Below are 19,938 nucleotides of genomic sequence, written 5' to 3'. Positions count from 1 at the left end.
TTTTTTTTTTTTTTTTTTTTACAGTGAGGGTATCGTGCACAAATAATTTGTTCCACCAGGACAAACTGTCAACAAGTGCTTTATAAAAGTGTCCTTGAAAGGCCCAGTAAAAGAGTGATTCGTGTGAGACCAGACATTGCAGACAAGTGGATACTTCATTATGACAATGCCCCGTGTCACACGACCATTTCCATCAGTGAATTTTTGATCTCAAAACGCATTACTGTTGTTCCTCAAACCCCCTATTCACCTGATTTGAGTCCTTGTTACTTTTTTCCCGAAATTGAAACATGTCCCAAAAAGACGTCATTTTGGAACATTCAATAGACTGTAACCGATCAGTTAAAAGCCAAACCAGTTGACACAGCGCTGCTACAAAGGGTGGGAGTAACGACTCCACCGGTGTATAGCTGCCCAGGGGAACTACTGTGAAGGGGATAACATTATTGTTTAAAAAACAGACACTTTAGTTAGTACAAAATCAGTTTCATTACTTTTCTAACACAACTCCTACCACCGACGTTACTTTATAACTTAAAGTTGGCAAACGAATATACAATCGTCACAACTTTTTCTTACTTTTCATATAAGTTTCATAAAACTTTTGATGGTTGGATCTTTGTGATTTGTTATTGTACTTTTGCGCATTAGGTACGTTGGAAGCAACAAACTTACATATTTTTGGAATTTCTCATGGCTCATTGTTATTTTGACTTTCACTTTTTAAGAATAATACGAAGGTGAAAGAAATTAGGTAACCCTTTATTTTTCAAAATTCTGTTTGTTTTGTATACAATTGGACTTATATTGTACAACACTAGTCAATACAAATAACTTGTCCCAAAATAGTATTTGAGCACTTATATGATATTAAATTTGAAAAAAAAAATCATTTAACAGTAGTACACAACATTTTTTCATCCGTTGGCTTGCAACAGAAACTATAACCAAACCCAACCACTTGGCGTAACGGCCCATTTGTGGGCCTAAGCCTGCTCCAGCGTCATCCGCGAGCGACCGGTTGATCTACGTCCAGCGTAACGGCGAAACATGTGGTTAGGCCCTGTGACACCCTGTCCCTAACAGGCGCATCAGGTGATTTCTAGACCTAGTAGCTGCCACGTTTTGTTTTCACGTGACTCCACACATTTTGCCTCATAACGCTGGGTGAACGCCGAAAATGGGGAAGAACCGCCTGGGAATCGAAACCGGGACCATGCGGACATGAGTCTAACGCTCAAACCATTAGACAACGGTTTTCCCTATGATGGTATGAGTATGTAACTTTCGTTATCACAATCCCAAACTTAAGTAAAGAGGACAGATATTCTGAGAGAGAGTTGTTAAGACTTCTTTATGTGACTACATCCCCACTTGTCCATCGATCATAACTGGGCCATAACATGATCATTGCTGGCATTTGTCTTTACATTGAATTAGATAAATGTATTTCTCTGCCTGTAGATTTTTTACCAGTCAAAGCTTTAAGAAATGTTTATTTTCCTTCACAATCTTTCATTGCGTAAATAGAAACAAGAAATAATTTTAAAATAAGTTGGCCACGATTTAGGAACTGATGGAAACTTCAGGTCCTGACTACTCAAATACTCAGGTCTCATAAAGTTCTGCTAATTTTATAAGTAGTTTAATATGATGTTTACAATATTTTCTTGAAATATCCTCTTAAGAATAATATCATTTTCAGATAAATTTTGAAATTAATTATTTCAGGCCTTACAATGATTCTTATTTGATTTAGGAAGTTAAATTTAAGTTGAATTCGAAAATCCCTTTGAGTTTTTGGTTTTAATCACACTTGATAAATCAATGAATCAAGTAGGCCCTTATATTATAACAATGATTGCAACAATATAGAAAAAGTCAATTACCCTCAGCATATACACACATTATGTTTACCACATAGTGTGAATGCACATAGAGTAAGTTTTTGCTATGAATACAGGTGTAATTGTACTGTGCCATTAGAATTTTGGTACAATACTAGTATTAGTGTTCGCTAAGACCAGTATGTTTATACAAGTAGGCCACCTGGAAAGAAAGGTGTAAGTAAAGATTGAATTATAGCATTTTTACATTTGAAGCCAAAGAACCCTTGGGAAACTTTTCTCTAAAGATTTTTTCTTTAAAAATTAAAGGTTCAGCAGTGCATTTTAAGAACAGAGAATAAGACGTGTATATTGAAACCGGAAAGTTACCGATACGTTAGAAGACGAGATGGAATCTACTGAATCAGAACCACTATTCGGATTCATATTAGAAGGAACTCTTCTATTGTGAAACGAAGCCAATAGCGAACGTTACTATGAAGAAATGTTCTTTCTAAATTAAGAGAGCCAACTTGATCAATTTCGGGAACATTATTTTCCGATTTAATGTTAGTCCTTTATTTTCTAATATTTTCTATTATATGTAAGTCGTTCAAGGAAAAGGTTTCCCTATACTGTCAAATATTTATTTCTTAAGATACAGACAATTATTAAGTTGCACCAAGTAGCATGGTCATTTCCCACTTTTAAAAATAATCTCCAAGATGGCACAAGCATTTGTTCCATAATTGCACGAGTTTTTGATACTCATCTGCAAATCATTCAGGGCCCAGAGAACGAAGAACACTTTTCGTGAACCTCCAAATCATTATGAAATCTTTGACCCTACAACTGGGACTTCAGTTAAGAAAACGAGTGAAAGTCACTTGAGGTCAAGTCAGGATTGTAGGGGGTTTGGTAACCTTTCCCATTTCATTTCTCGAAGTTTAGTCTATATTAATGTTGCCGAATGAGAACGAACATTGTGATACAGAAGAATGACACCAGGAGAAATAAGTCTAGGACGTTTGCAGCGAATTGGGTTTTTTACTTTCTTCAGTGTTTGGCAATACCATGCAGTATTAACTGTTTCTTTTCTTTTTTTTTTAAACCCTTTGAGCATCATTCCCTTGGAATCCCAAAAGACAGTCACAAAAACCTTAATTGCAAATTGGAGTTTGAACTTTTTCGAGTTTTGAACCGACATCAGCTCAATTCTGGAGGGTAATGATGAACGAAGCTCTCATTGAGAGTCACAATACGGCAGAGAAAGTTGTTCCCTTTATTGTGGTCAGAGAAGCCAGGCAATAGGTCAAACGTGTGTTGCGATGTTGTTCAGTAAATTGTTGTGGGATTCAACGCAATGACACCTTAGCCAGTGTTTCGTGGATAAGTTTGTGTGGAATCTCGACGAAAATGTTCAGATCAGCGGCTGCTTCACGAACCTTGATTCTTCGGTTGGATAACACCAGTGCATTCACTTCGTGAACAAATGTTCGGTCCATGGGCACCCATCAGGGGTGGGGGGGCAAGTGGGGCGCTCTCCCCCTAGAGGAAATTGTACTTCAGAATATCGAAAATCCAATAGAATTTTTAAATTAGTTACAGCAAAATTTGAAACTATTTTTGAAACATCGCTTATACTTGCCCCCTTGGAAACCAAACATGGGCGCCCTTGGTTCTGTCCCTTACTAGAGACGGGGCATCTGGTCGATCTTCGTCGAATATGCATGTTTGTCCTTCAGAAAACAATTTGCACCACATTCACCCAATTTACACTTACATTACAGAGTCTCCATAAACAGCCAGCTTGTGGATGTCGATATGAGCTAGGCCATTTATTCACTCATACTGGATCACTGAATAAATCTCTTCTTTACTCCACACCACTAACACATGCATTCCCCCCATGACTCGATACTCCTTATGGCCAGGACCAGGACACGTTTCTCACTGCATGACTCATGCTAATCACATGCTATGCATGCGTGGCAGCCTACAAGAGCCTTACATTGTGTGGTAAATGTAGAGGAAAGGCGAAAGAACCCATTGCTACTTTCACGTCAATTATTGGGCTCACACTTTCTCCAAATATAAATACATAAGTAAAAATAAGGAAACGTTTTTTTTGAACTTCCTACGTACATCGTCATGCATAGTTTTTTTTAAATTTATTTTTCATAATACTTTTTTTTGCATTAGTTTTTGTAGGATGGACTTTTCATGATTATGTTTCTGTGACAGTGAACCTTCGAGAATCTCGATCAACTTAATTAGTGTCAATAGTGTTTTTATATCTATTATCTGTAACTATACTAAAGTTGAAACATTTTTATAGAACAATATAGTGATGGCTCTTAGTGGAACGGGTTCTGCAGCTGCTCTTCTGCATCCAAATGGACGGATTTATCAATATGGAAGCCGTGTGGAGATACTAGCTCATGACTCTCATGGAAATAATAAGTAAGTTATTGTTTGAAGATACTATTATTATTACTGTTTAATAAATAATACGTGTCAGCCAAATTTTATGGTATTGTTTTTCAGCTTTTGCATGGACAATAATAGAATGGTAGAACCAGTAAAATTGTATATTATACAAAAATCCTCAATGCAGTTAGGCTTAAAGGTTAAACTTATCCGCCTTATGCAGAGTCGTTTTCAGATATGATTAGAATCATACTAAAGATCTGACTAGTACAGGAAACATATGTTAGTCGAACTCTTTAGTATGGAACTCATCACGTTTCAGAACGACTCTGCATAAGGCTCAATGTCTTTAACCAGTAGCGTAGCCAGGATGTGTGTTTGGGGGGGGGCCCAAGTGCTGTTATAGGTACATATAGAAAAATTACAAACAAGAAAATATATAAACATAAAAATATATAAAAAATTACAAACATCAAAGTACCAAAGTACATTGTCGGACCTCTTTGGGGGGGGGGGGGCCGGCCCCTCCGGGCCCCCTTCCCTACGCCACTGTCTTTAACTTTATATATATGAGCGGCCCGGGAAGTCAAGTGTATATCATATATATATATATATATATATATATATATATATATATATATATATATATATATATCTGTATATGTATATGTATATATATATTAATTTTCGAGTGAACTAAGAAAGAAGGTTCAACATCCGCATTGCAGTTCAATGCAATGACACATATCAAAGAAGCGTCCCTACTATCTGCATGTAGATTTAACAAAATAAATTATCTACGTACTATTCTATGGTTTGGTCCTAAGAACTCAATTTCACTAGAGTTGCCAACCGCAGAAATGAAAATATCATATATTCCTTATGTATGTGATAATTGTAGAACCAAGTATAGTACTACTAATAATAGCAATAATAGCTATATGATAAACTTATTTAATAATCTTCAGTTTCAAACTTCAAATCGGCGTCCCAGTCCTCACTATTTTTTATCTTTATTAACCCTACTCTGAACAACATTTCTATTCTCTCGTAAACGTAATTGAATTTAAAGAATAAATGCAGGATTCCTATTTACCAATTCTCAAATGCTTATTGATTTATTTTAGTGGAAATGAGTTTAAAACCTCATTGTGTATATTTTATAATTATCTAATGTACAGTTTATTTACACACTCGAAAACGGTGAAAAAAGTGTACGTTCTAAAATTATCGTATATTCACCTTTTATCGCAAAGATATTATCATACATGGCATTAAAGCTTAAATTATCGTATATCACGATAAATTATCTTATGGTTGACAAACCTGAATTTCAACATATGTGGCTCTTACCATTATGTTCGCCGGAGCCACTTACGTATGTCTAACGTAAAATATCATACAGAGACCAGATGTATGTATATAAAATATACTAATTTATTATTACTTTTCTTCATATTGTAATTACTTGTACAAGTGTACAAGTTATTTTCATTTCTCTCAAAACAACTTTCAAATATTAACTTTTCAAATATATCTATAGATAATCGTAAACTACCCCAAAACTTCCTCTTCTAATTATTATTTCTATTATTGGCACGTTCATTTCATACCTTTCATTTTTTAATACACTAAATCGCTGTTATATCGTCCAACATTGACTTTCATAAAAATAATAAGCAAGTGCTATAATTGAAGTGTATGTGTATTTATATATATTAAACAAGACACGCATGAAAATAAGAATTTTCTTCTTTTCTGCAAAGATTAAAAATCTCTTTCGTAGTGAAATATTTGCTATTCTATATTTAATTAAAGATTGGATGGTCTATAAGATTTTACAAATTAACATTGATAATAAAACAGACCATAAATAACACGATTAATTCCAAACAGTAATATAGTATGTAACTAGATAAAATTACAAAAAAAGTAAAATTTACAAGAAAATAAAGACAACTTGAAAATATTTAATAAATGATGTGATGTACAGGTACCTAGGTATGCAGGTTACGTAAGAGTGGCTGAAATTAGTGTGTTCAATTCAGAGATAATTAAATGTAAATGGTTGCATGTAACTGACTATTTAATTTTTAAAATGTACTATTGAATCATGATTATTCGTTATATAGAAGTCAAGGTCAGAGTGTTGATCGAACGAAACAAATAAGAATTGAAGAAATTAATACAAACATTTCTCTTACCGTTAATTGATTATATATTACAATCAAGGAGGAAATTTTCTATTTTTTTTGCAAGATATAATTATTTAATAAAACTAAATGGAGTCAGTGTATGTAGTTTGATATTTTTATTTACAAGCTCATGTTTTCGATACATATGCAAACTGCTGGTATCTTTGTCGAGGCAAACATCACATTAGAGTAGTAATTCTATTTGATGAATTACATGTTAATAACTTGATACAGTATCTTTATCTAAATATTAAACTAATCAACTTTCTAAAAACCCCAACTGTCAATGGAATACACTGGTATGAAAGTAGTAAGAAAATAATAAAAATATTTACTTAAAATAACTGCATGTACTCAAAATCACATAATCATTATTATTTAAGCAAATTAGTTGTCTTTACTTCTCTCCCCTGTCCTTTACTTTTGTTCGACGGTCGAGATCATCTTTACAGATGTTCAAGGGTTCATTTTGTAAGAATAACATTTCTCAACATTCAAGATCCGTCGCAAAAAGGGTTGTGGAACAATTAATTACTGGGAAGACCGTTGCACCTAGTTTTTAAGACTTGTCGTTACTTTTGGTCGCACATCACTTACCTGATGTTGCACCGTGATGCTTTAAATATATCAGTTTCGATCTAGGATGTCGTCTCGAACTTTGCTGCCATTTACCGCATTGATCATGTTATTTTCGCAAAACATTATCACTTTAGTTCTTTCCTCCAGACTTAATGTAATAATAACAGTTGATCAGTGCCGAGAAAAAAATACGAACAAAATAAGAAATCTGCTATATAGAAAGGGACTTCGGCCTTACCAGTTATAATTCACTTTTGTAGTTGTTCTTTTAACCTTGATTTCAGCCACATGCTTGATGTGAGCGAAACCTAAAAATGTCATTGATATTATGTATATTAAAAAATGCAGCAAAGAAGTAATTAAGCATAGTTTAAATTACAAAGAATTAAGAATTGGCATTATCATAAGAAATAATTTCAAACCATAATACGTCACTAGAGTGGTGTTTTGCATGTATAAGCTTTCTGTAATCAAGCAAACCAAATAAAACATCAATATGAGAATATCGAAGTATAATGAACAATTCATCCAAAGACATTTTGTTCAAAGTACAATTCGTCCTTAAGGCATTTTGCCCAAAGTACAGTTCTTCCAAAAGAAATTTTGTTCAAAGTACAAAGTTCGTCTATGTGATATTTTCTCCAAAGTACGATTCGTTAATAAGGCGTTTTGTCCCAAAGACAATCTTTGACAAAGTTTTACAATGTTTTACAATGTATAATGAACTGTATTTGTTAGTATGTTTACATTACAGGTACGCAAAAATGTGGTATAAAGGTGTGAGCTTCACTTCAGAACAGTGTGCCTTGGTCTATTTAGTGGACGCAGCAGGAACTCGTACTACCACTGACAACTTCTCTGATATGAGCATGGATTTTTCTCTATCAGTTTACTACAGTGATTCTCGTCATGGTCCGAGCTACATCCAGGACTGTGTCTCAGCTCTTCAAGCATCCCAATATTGGGTCAGTGAGGAGGGAATCGAGAACTGGATAATCAACAATGTTAGAATTTCACAAACTCCTGACGGACTAGTAAGGTAAGTAAATGTTTTTATCAGTTTCAAAACCATTTCGTAGCCTGGCAACGTATATCAAATTTCCGTTTAAAATATACAGAATTTCTTATCTTGCTACATTATCTTATTCAACTTTCTTCTATTAGAGAAATTTCTTGTATTACTACAGTAGTTTATTCTAAATTCCACATATAACGTTGGACGTTTGTGCTATGTAGCACATCCATTAATGAGGGAATTCCTGATTCTCGGCTCGATTCCTAATGAGAAAATACACATTTAATTTCACAACATTCACTTTCATTAATCATCCGTCTCCTTAAAGGGCATAATTGTGGAACGTTAAACTAAAAAAAGAGGAAATTTGTATTCTTGTGACATATGATGAATTAGTAGTAGACCCTACATTCGTTTCGTATTATTGGGAAAGCACCTTCTTATGTTTGTGCATTGTTTTAAGTGCTTTAATTTAATTATACTATTTTAGGTGATACACTCTGTTATAGAGTTAGATGAATCTGGGAGATACGAGGTGTATTCGAAAACAAACCGAACTTCTGAAATAGCTCGCCAACGGACAAAGGAAGCGCACCTAGCGACAGGTTCAGACAACATACTGCCTTTTGTCTTGTTACCTTGTGACCCTTAGTTTCCGAGCTACAGTCGCTGAAGTGAGCACATGTACAAACTGTTCGTCGGATTAGTGACAAAATGACAATGAAAGAGCTTGAAGAATAACGTTTGTGTGTGAAATTTTGCTGTAAACTTGGCAAAAAGTTTAATCAGGCATACGGGAAGAACTTTATGAATCGAACGTAGTACTATGAGTAGTTTAAACGTTATGAAAAGAGCAGAATGTCTGTCGGTAAGGATTCCAGGCCTGAACGATCTTCCACAGCAATAGATGCCAACCATGTTGATAGAGTTCGTGATGTGATTAATGGAAATCGTCGTTTAACTGTTCGAGAAGATGCTAACAAAGTGGACATAAGCATAAGATCATGCCATCAAATTTTGACTGAAAACTTAAGATGCGTCGTGTCAGTATAAAATTCGTGTCGTTTTAGTTAACTGACGATCAGAAATAGAGCAGTGCTCAAATCAATCAGGAACTTCTTGCCACTGCAAATGGTAATCAAAACTTCCTTAAAAGTTTTTCTTGTTTCCCAAACTTAAAACCACTCTGAAAGGACGCCGTTTCCAAACCATAGAAGAGATTCAGGACAATGAGATAAGAGAGCATTCCAGGGTATTTTTTTAAAAAAGGGAAGAAACATAGGGAACGGTGTATTGCCAGTACAGAAGACCAATTTGAGGAGGAACATGCTTAAAATGTTGCAAAATGAGCAATATAGATTTTATGCAAAAGTTCGGTTCGTTTTTGAACACAACTCGTGAAATGAAATATTGGAGTGTTTTTGATATAATCATTACATGTAAGAGTACTTAAAATTCAATTAAATCAGCCTCTCTTTGCTGATCTAGTCTCCAGCGCGCTCGCGTTTAGTGCATGCGGTACTAGTTTTGATTCCCGCTGAGTATACTGAACGCCTTACGGTAATTTGGATTTCAGCTTAAACTGCGTCTAAATGTCTCATGTAAGCCTTGGTGCTGAAAAAAGACGTTAACTTCCAGAAAGAACTAAAACAAAGCAATAAAATCAATATGAAATAATAAATGCAGACTCCGTTTTGATAATACAAAGGACGTTTAATGAAATTATAAAATAGACAATATTCTAATGAAGCTAGGAACTTTAATTAAAATACAAAGTAGACCAATGGGATGGACTTAAGTAAAAGAGTGTAATTAAAGAACTTGTTTAAAGAACAAACAAAAATACAGAACAAAGGGTAATAGATGCAAAAAATAAAAATAAAAAAAGTATAAAAATTCAAATTTAACTAATCTAGAAAACAAATAACAGAGCTTAATTTTAAAAGTAACGCAATTATTATATTAATTAGGTCGTTCCATATGTAATGTCCGTTTTTGTGTCGGCTGATTTCTTTTAGAATAAATCTTGTATTGTATAGTTTAAAATTTAATATAAATTGTTATATATAATTTTATTATTTTTTTCAACCCTAAAACGTTCAGAAATTCCAAATTAAATATAGACATGGAAATCCAGAATATACGGTTTTATATGCTTTATCAATTCAAACTTGAAGATTCGTAGCCCAAGCAACTCAAAATTTCAATATTGCTTTTGGGAAGGATACAGCTCGCTCGGTGAGACGGTAGTTAGAGAAATTGTTCAGGGGATATAGTCCTGCATTCTTTGTGATGATGATCTGAAGCCACTAATTGAAGTTAACCCTTCCATAACTATTCGAGAATTTGCTGCCTAACTAAGAGTAGACATAGTTACAAGACACCTTGCAGCTCTTAAGAAGATGAAAAAAACTTGACAAATTGGTTCCTCATGAATTTACAGAAAGACTCATGTTGCAATGTTTCTAGAGGTGTACTTGAATATCGAGTATTAGACAAAAAAAAGCCCCCTTCTGGGTCGTCTAGATCAAATGTGATAAAAAGTGAATACTCAATGATAATCATCCATGTTCAGCACAATGGCTACATGAAAGTCAAATGTCAAAGCATATAAGCAAACCAAACTTACACTCAAGGAAGATAATGGTGATAGTTTGATGGAATCCATTACAGCTTTCTAGGAGTGGGTGAAACCATTAGTGTACAGCATTCTGTCAACAAATTGATATTGCGAGTAAAACACTGTTGTCCTCAAAGCTAGCTTTGGTTAACAGAAAGGAAGTGTTTGTTTTACACGATAATACACGACTAGATGTTTCTCATGTGACCCTACAGAAACTGAAAGAATTGACGTTTAAAGTTCTACTTCATCCACCATACTCATTATACTTGTCCCCTATTGACTACTACCTCTTTAAACATTTAGATGCTTTTCTGGTGAATAAAGGCTTTGCCAATAAGGAAGCTGTCAAAACAGCCTTCAACGAATTTACTGATTCTAAGACAAAAGTGTTCTTTGAGCGTAGATAAAACTTTGTAGTTGATTGCATTGATACAGATGGAGCATGCTTTCATTACATATTCTTTTTTCAAAATTATGTGTTTATAACATATAAAATCTATGTGTTTAAACGGTCATTTTATATGGAACAACCTAATACATAACAGTTGACGCAGCCACAAACATTTCTTCACAATGCGATACAAGTAATTTTTACAGAAACCAGAGGAATGATTTTTCAGTTTTTTTAAAACATTTGAATTCACTAACATTTTGTTTGTCTATATTTCAAAATAGACAATAAAACTACCGTAACATTATTATAAAATATGTACAAATTTGGTAGGGAAAACATGTGGAATTAAATATTAAACTCTCTAGTGTTTGTGACATCTGTCTGTTTCCTATGGAACTTCTAAATTACAAAATTGTTTTGAAATGTATTAATAATGGTCAGGAACGTTAATCTACAGTTCACCAACAAATGTGGATGGGGAGAAAAAAATCAATTTATTTTAAAATCTGACTCCCGAAGTAAAGATATGAAATGTGAATAATTTACTCATTTAAAGACTTTCTTTTCATATTTTTGATTTCATTTTAAAATTAACTCTTAACTTTTATATTTCATAAACTTTATTAGATTAAATATTGAAATAATTTATTTCTTCCAAATAATTATATATTATTAGTGATGCTATATATTCTTGAAGTAAACAATTCTCTATCCCCTTAATTTCAACGACAAACTATAGGAGTACGTCTCTACTGTCCGACAAAACATGCTTAATTTTCTGTAAAATCTGAATGTATTTAATAAGTATTGAACAAAATACGTTATATAAAGTTGGCAGGGCGCAAAATTTCAAACTCATACGCACTCGCCAATCTAAAAATGATGGTCGCCAATATCTTTCACGTACAAATTATGAGAGCCCCGCCTCCCATGACCTGTGGTTTGACAAAGAAATACTTCACATTCCGTATTTTCTCTCACTCAGTGACAATTATTATCGTGCGAAACAGAAACTGTGAGTTTAGGCAGAAACAATTCCTAACAAGGAATGGTCGCCAGCTCTAAATTTCTAGTCGCAAATGGCGACATGGCGACCAAAAAATTTTTGCCCTGAAATTGGGGAGAACGCACTTCCTTATTATCGATCCATTTCAGTTGCAAGCAATTGAAACGATTGGAAATTTTTGGAAAAGAAATAATTCTACCATATTCGACAAAATTGCATTGTTTGCGAAAGTTATCATATAATTTTTATTTCACTCTTCATGGAGGGAGGAGAACGGGTTAAGTGAGTTCTGATATTTGATTGACTTCAATTATAAGAATGCTATTTATGTAAAACTTCAATAAACACATACGCCATGTTGTGTTAAAATCGAAGAACATTTACCAAAGCTATAACAATATAATATTTCTAAAATTGAGGTAATTAGGTTCACTCCTGTTCTCCAATGATATTAAATCCAAGAAATGAAAATGAGTGTGAAACCTCAAAAATTGTTCGCCATATTTCATGAAAGATATTTTAATGAAAGATATTTTGGATCTTGTTTAACCGGAAGGGGGAAGTAATCCATACCACAAAGGGGGCTAAATTCATCGGTCAGTGTTGACTGATTTTAATCCTAAACGTAATAGATTACGAAAAGGAATCAAACAAAACATAATTATATAATATTTGATCAAAATCGAGTGGATCTTATATGAGTTATTTTGTAACTTTAAAGAAATGGGGGGGGGGCAATAATACCAGTACTTTATTATTTACTGATTTCAGCTCCATATAAAGTGAATATTTAGGAAGCTTTAGTAAAATGTACGACATTATACCAAAATCGAATAGTTGTGACGGAAATTATCTGAAGTTTTTTTTTTTTTTTTTTTTTTAATTCGGGAGGGGAGAGTAATCCATACCACATGAGAACGCTGGATGTACCGCTCATTCTTGACTCATTTTAGTCCAAAGAACTTGGTATTACGGAAAAAATAAAATGAAATGCACATAATATTGTATCAAAACCGAATGAATCTCAGAAAATTTATCGTGAAGCTCTAAAAGAAATCGGAGTGAGTAATAGGGAGGAAAATCATTTATTCTTTACTGATTTTAATTCCCTGCAGAGAGTACAATTGGGATGCCTCAAAGAAAATTTATGACACGGCAAAATCGAACATTTCTTTTTTAGACGAAAATAGTCGTGCCACATGTTTTGAAATGAAGGGGATGAATTCACACTTCCATTCCTGGCAGATTTTAACTCTAAGCTATGAGTATATTTCCTATACCATAAAGATAATACACATTACGTTTTGTCATAATTGCAAATTATTTTACGTAGCTTATATTGGAAAATTGTCTTGCATGTATGTCTATGCTCATTAAGTCCTGCTCGTAATTGTGGCCAAGATTTTTCGCATTTATTACATTTTCCTTCCATCTTTGGTTAACGTTTAGTGATTCGTAAGTGTAGATGATAGAAAGCATTCCTTGTATGAAAATATTTCCAAAAATATTTAAAAATAATAAAATTATAAGCAAAAACAGAATTAAGCTCGGTTAAATGAATCCTGGTAATCTTGTTTTTTGTACAAGTGAAGGGAAAATTACAAATTTTCATTAAAGAAGCTTATCACAAATTTTCATTAAAGAAGCTTGGTAAAGAACGGATGGGGGGATTGAAGAGAGTGAAACTTTGAATATGTTTGTTTGAAACTATTATTTAGATTGTTTGCCAAGCATCTACAATCAAGATTCTGTGCTTAAATATACAGGGTGTTTCAAAACAACACCGACAACGTTTGGGAAGTGATTCCTGATACCAAGATAAGACAAAAAGTATAGACCATCCTGGGTGCACAAATGCTTCCTTTCGGAGTTATAGGCTACTGAAAACATGGAAAAATGAATTTTAAAGGTTCATAGCTCCAAAACTATGGGACATACCGTAGTCGGGTCAAGACTTCACTTAGGAACTATTATATGCCCTATCCAAAAATGCATGTTTCAGAATCCTGAGGTGCTTTCATAACAAGTTTTGTAGAGACATGCAGAAAAGCCCTTTTTTGAGGCTCGAAGAGACGGAAAGCTCGACCTGTAGGAAAGCTCAATGTATGATATAAAATGGGAATATCTTTCATCAACATCCCAGTGGATGTGTGAGTGGAATGAATGATTACAAACTCGCGAAGCATTTCGATACTGGATTCAATCTCAGTCCTTTTTCTTTACTTTTTCTTTTCTTCTCTTTGTTTATTGCATTTCTTTTAGAATAATAGAATACCCGTAAGAATTTCATATCCGTAAGAAATGAAACAACATAATAAGAAAGTAAATTTTGATAAGTTTTTCCTTTAATCTACGTATCTACTACCTACGTAGAAGCAGAGTACTATCGGTAATATCTATTGTTATTTGCTTCTCTCACCCGTTGGTTGTACAGTAGATAGATTCACTTCGAACTCAAATAAACAGAGAAAGAGAGAACATGAGTCACAGATACCTTGCTGCCATACTACTATGAATGAAATAGGAAAGGTTGTCGTAATCAAACCAGTCAATGACAGACTATTGTAACTGAGCGTTTGAACTTTTCAGCATGCTAAAAAATATTTTTTGTGAGGATATATACACTAAACATGGAGTGCGATCTATCCACACGTTCCGCTACGGAGTAAAGGATGATTCTTTTAAGAGAAAAACCAATATTAAAAGACAACAACAACAACAACAACAACAAAAACAACATAAACAACGTTTTTCCTAGCTTGAGAACACAGGAACATTTCATTAAATTTCTTGGATTACAGATTATCAATTTATGTGTCGTTGCCTATTCCTTCTTTAAACATATTTTTAAAGTTTACTCTTATTCACAATATTTCTAACCAAATCAAAACAAAAAATTCCATTAACTTCTTTGTGGACAAGCGGCTAAAGAGGATGGTCCGGTTTCGATTCGCAAGTAGGAGCTAATGTATTTTGATCCAGCTGTAAGGTTTAGATATCACCCTCAACACAAATAAGAAGTGTTAAACGAAGAAAACCAAACTAGTCAAACAAATGAATAGAATGTTACGAAGATACATCATCAAAATAGTTTTACGGGTGCTTAATTTGAAAAGTATTTTCAAAGAAAGCTGTGTCGTCAAAGTGAGGTTCTTGAAATGTTTCTCAAGGGTAGAACGGGTCCTGGGAGCGGACGACACCCGTCTGATTTTAAGACAAATAAAAATAAGGATTTCAGTTTTTTGGAGTGAGAGTGAGAGTGGGTAGGCGAGAGGTGAGGAAAAGAAAGGAAGAAGTCTGACGTCACAGTACCTGTAGCTTCATCTTCTCTGCTGGACTTCCTGCTATCCTCCTGTTGTTCGTCCGTCGTTCTGTATTGTCGACAACCGAATTACAGATTGTTCGGTTCGTTTTCTAATTTACTCTCAGTGTACCCAATTGACTGCCATGCACTCCCCGAACCGACTCCGCTGACAGTCTTTTGACAACTCCGCGACTGAGTCCTATGATGACTCCGAAGACCGACTCTCGACAGACTCTGGAGACTAACTTCGATAACCGACTCCAAAGACTCCGACTTACTCCATAGACTCCGTGTGACTCCGCAAACTGACTCCGTGAAAACTCCCCGTTTTCGGGTTGGAGGGAGTATTTAAAGACAAAGATCTGCTGGTAATCTTTCTGACTCCAGGCACGTGTAGATGAGATGTTTTCGTCTCAGCTTTATTACATAAAATACATAATGACATAATACATTATATTAAAAAAAAACATTTCTACGATTTAGCTACGAAAACACAAAATTACGGAAGAAAAAATTGATTAAATTCTCAGACATAAATGAATTTCATTAACTAAGACTTCCGAATGACTAGCGTTCTTTGACACACAGCAGCGGGGAGGATTCCATGACGAAAGAAGTTTGGAGCCTGCGATGCAAAGCACGTTGCACCGTCCGATCATCCCTGACAAAAATTGATCGAAATACCGAAAGATGTAATCGGTGGGAGAAATGTCAGGAGAATACGGTGGGTTAATCAGGGTTTTAAATTGCAGATCATAGACTTACAATATAATAGTTCCATGGACCCTGCAATCCAATAGTTTTGTATTACCAAAAGTAATGTTGTCTACTTGTTGTCTTCTTTCAGCCTTATTGGAATTGAATACTCTCCAAACAACGGTAATCATTTAAAATTTAATACATTAAAATAATTTAATACATTATATCATACGAAGTTAGTTTATCTTATAAAGTGTTTAGGAACATACTAAATTAAATTCCAGAACTAACTGTAAGGAAAATCTTTACGTCAGAACTTTTTTTTCACTGAGTGTCGTAGCTACTTGACATCAATATCGCATACATTTTAAAATAAGTTGCATTGATGCTTATAAGGAGAATATTATACAGCATGTAACTTTAAGAATATAGCATCAAACTTTAAGACTTTTCTGAGAATTAACAATTTTCGTGAATAGTGAGAATTATTTTCTGTGGATAAAATCTTAAGCTCTTCTAGTGTATCACTTTTACTACATAAGAACAAATAAGTCCATGAAACGTTGAGACAGCATGTCAAGTTCGTAGAGATTATTGTACTAAGATCAATGTATGTTTTGCTGCAAATAATAATATTTTAAATTCCAGAATTGCACGTAACAGCAACAAGTATCAGCTTCGCACATCTCCAACTAATGGAACAGCATCCATCACAAGTCCTTTTCTTCATTGCACTGCTTCACTTGGTCAAACGTCTCATCTTTTTGTTCGCCGAGGTGAAAGGCGAATGCATTATGACGGCACTAGCTTTATTGTAAGGAATGCTGGCCACTCGGCAGGTTTTGATGAGAAGAACCAACTTAAAGTATACTAATTCTAGAATGCTTCTGTATTTCGAATTCTTCTGTTCGTTTGTCGTAGAAGAAGAATACTGTATTTATGTGTAAATGAAATATGTTAATTTGTTGTATAGACAAGAAATAGCACAATTTGTGGCACTTAAAAGTGTAATTTGTGTCAGGAGGGTAGTGACAGCAATCAACGGATTGAAAAGTATACTTTTACACCTATAACTAATCCACGTACGATATTTTCAATTCTACTTTAAACAGTGAATATGTTATTGGTTGAAGAAACTTATTGGTTGAGAGTTTCGAATGTTAATCTGGATAATATGTGCCTTACTAGGAGTGCCTATCGCCAAACATCTGTTGTGTGACTGTCTTATACTTCGAGAAATTATAACACATTCCTAAATTTTTATGAAGTAGTTATTAATGAGATGTTGAGCAATTAGTATGAATTAGAAACCATAATTTGAAGTTATATAAAATCGTTTTCTTTTCGTTATTACAGGAATAATATCATGTATTCCTTAGTTAGATTAAAGTCATTTACATGCATTATTGTGTTGCAGCAGGTGTAATAAATGAATTATGTTTGCATGTATTCTAGAGCTTATTTCGTAGAATGGTTCTAAACTATACTAGAAACATTAGCTTAACATATTACAAAGTAATAACTAGCTATTTAGTTTCAAGTTCTAAAGTGCATGTTAATGATTTTTTGTACTGATAACGTATTCTAATTGTTAATTTTTGGTAAGAAATATGATATCACCACAACACTCTTGGCTACCATAACGTTGCACCCTTATTAACTGAATCATGTAATTATTATTGCGAAGCTTAGTAGCTAACAATTTTGGTTTTTGAGTGCTTCGTAAATTATGTTAATTCACTTTATTGTATTTCTGTGTTATTTCTTCCGTAAATTATCTCTACAGTAATCGTTAGGTGAATTTAGCACTCAAAAATAATAGAAAAAATCATTAATTCTTGTTCAAAATTATTTGCTTTTGTTTCTGAAAGAACATTTCAGTTGACGTACTAATATGATAAGATTCTTTTTGAAACTAATGATAATAATAGTTATAAAAGTCAAAACTTGTTCTAAATACAGTAAACTTTCGATTATCCGGGTCTTCCTTTCCTTCTTCCTTCTTTTTTGCGACGGTTAATTATGGTACGATATAAAAATTTTAATTATAAATAAAAGAGAAATGCTTTAACACAAAAACAAATACAATTGATCAATTTTTTGTAAGCGAACAAACTTGTAAATACAGAAAATTAATGTTTAATCCACAAATGTATGTGTAGGCCTTCTACTGTAAATAAAAAAAATACTCAGGAGTATTTTCCTTTTAATTTGTGTCCGTTTTCGTTCATTTTTCGGATTATCCACGGTTGCCGCGCTAGCCAATTCCACGGATAATCGGTTGTTTACTGTATGTATTCATACAAAAAACGAAGGAAATCAAAATATTATTTTATCACTTCAGAAACAACATTAAGTAAGTTGTATTTCAGAACATAATCTAAATCTGGTTTTTATTTACTCTTTAAAATTATTTTTGTATTATAGCCACATGTTGGTTTAATTATTTATTTAAAAAAATCATGAAGTGTTAACTTCAGTACCGTATCTCTTATTCATGTTTAGAAACTTAATTTAAAATAATTAATGAACTTTAACATGTAGGAATATATGTTTCATATTTGTAAAGCCTTACTTTTTAATCAAAGTAAACAATACATGTTTATTATTACAACATTCTTAGCATATTTTTCAGAAACCAACCTCTCATTTTAGTGTATGATTCTTACTAATTCACTGAAAATATGAAATTGTTCGCTATCGCGGTATCGTGGATTATTGTGATTATGTTTACTAATCATCGATGACGTATTCTCCCAAATTCTTTAGTAGAGAGATTTTTTTTATTGTAATTTGTAAATATAAAAATCTATTCTTAGCACTTTCATAACCTTGCCTTTTGCTTTGAAAAATTTAAGAAATATATTCTTTTGACTTGACAGTCAAAACCAGCATTCTCCTCGGAGCCAAAATGCTTGTATTGACAAAATTATTGTTTTAGAACATCCCAACTTAATACGCGAAGTCATGGATTGTGCTATGTTTATTAACTACAGTTATTATTAACATTTCATTTCAAACTTCCTTACGTAATCAATATTGTTAGAAAGTTTATTGTAGTTAATGTGCAGTTTATTTCCATAAAAAAAGGTCAGAAACTTGCAAAAAAATAAATAGAACTCCTTCATGGCTAAGCTGTTAGCGTGCGCGCCTTTGGCGTGGGAAATCCAGGTTCGCTTCTCGGTGGGAGCTCGTGGTTGGGATTCCACGTTAATCAGTAGGTCCACGCCTCATATAACCTCGCTGCTGAACGGGACGTTAAACTCAAAATCAACTCGAATAAATAAATATTTCCCCATCTTCGTACGTTTGTTACGAAATGGCAATATACACTTTCGTAATTCCTTTGGATTATTTCAGAGAATCATTGATACGCATTGTATCAATAAAGGACATGAGAAATGGCATTAATTTATATATATATATATATATATATATATATATATATATATATATATATATATATATAATATTTTAAGTATTTTCATGTTTTGTTTATAAAGTGGTTTACTTTGCTCATTTGATAACTAAGCTATCTTGGATTTTGCACGAACAAGTAAAACTTAGTCTTTTTTCAGAAAGGTACAATTCCTCTGTAGCAACAGCAACAGTAAATGTGCGAACTACTTTTCTGAGAAGAAAGAAATAATTCTTTTGAGTAATTAGTATAGTCGCCGTTGGTGCGAGAAACCCAAGAAATAATTACCATTTCATTGTTAATTAAAACTGTATGTAAATAATTCTGGTGTGCGCTGTTGTAGTTCAGGACTCACGTGAAGGTATAGATCCATGCCTTTCATAGCCTATGTGCAGAACGGATATTAAACACCCAAACAAACAATGAACGAACCAATAAATGAACAATCT

At 33.5% G+C, this 19,938-nt stretch overlaps 1 protein-coding gene across 1 annotated transcript in view; it reads left to right on the top strand.

The window, feature by feature from the left end:
- fest (wurstfest) overlaps positions 1-17,520 on the top strand; it is a 65,829-nt gene extending 48,309 nt beyond the window's left edge. Inside the window, exons 4-6 of the mRNA XM_081740031.1 lie at positions 4,165-4,289; positions 7,785-8,069; positions 16,720-17,520. Of these exons, the coding sequence (XP_081596157.1) occupies positions 4,165-4,289; positions 7,785-8,069; positions 16,720-16,945 (636 nt within the window). The 3' untranslated portion in view covers positions 16,946-17,520. The remainder of the gene's footprint in view (positions 1-4,164; positions 4,290-7,784; positions 8,070-16,719) is intronic.
- The last annotated feature ends 2,418 nt before the right edge of the window (positions 17,521-19,938 follow it).

Source organism: Thermobia domestica, chromosome 15 (genome assembly GCF_964235325.1).
Source record: "Thermobia domestica chromosome 15, izTheDome1.hap1.1, whole genome shotgun sequence".
NCBI lineage: Eukaryota > Metazoa > Arthropoda > Insecta > Zygentoma > Lepismatidae > Thermobia > Thermobia domestica.
The sequence above is the reverse complement of the archived record's forward strand: the minus strand, read 5'-3'. Positions and strand labels throughout refer to the sequence as shown.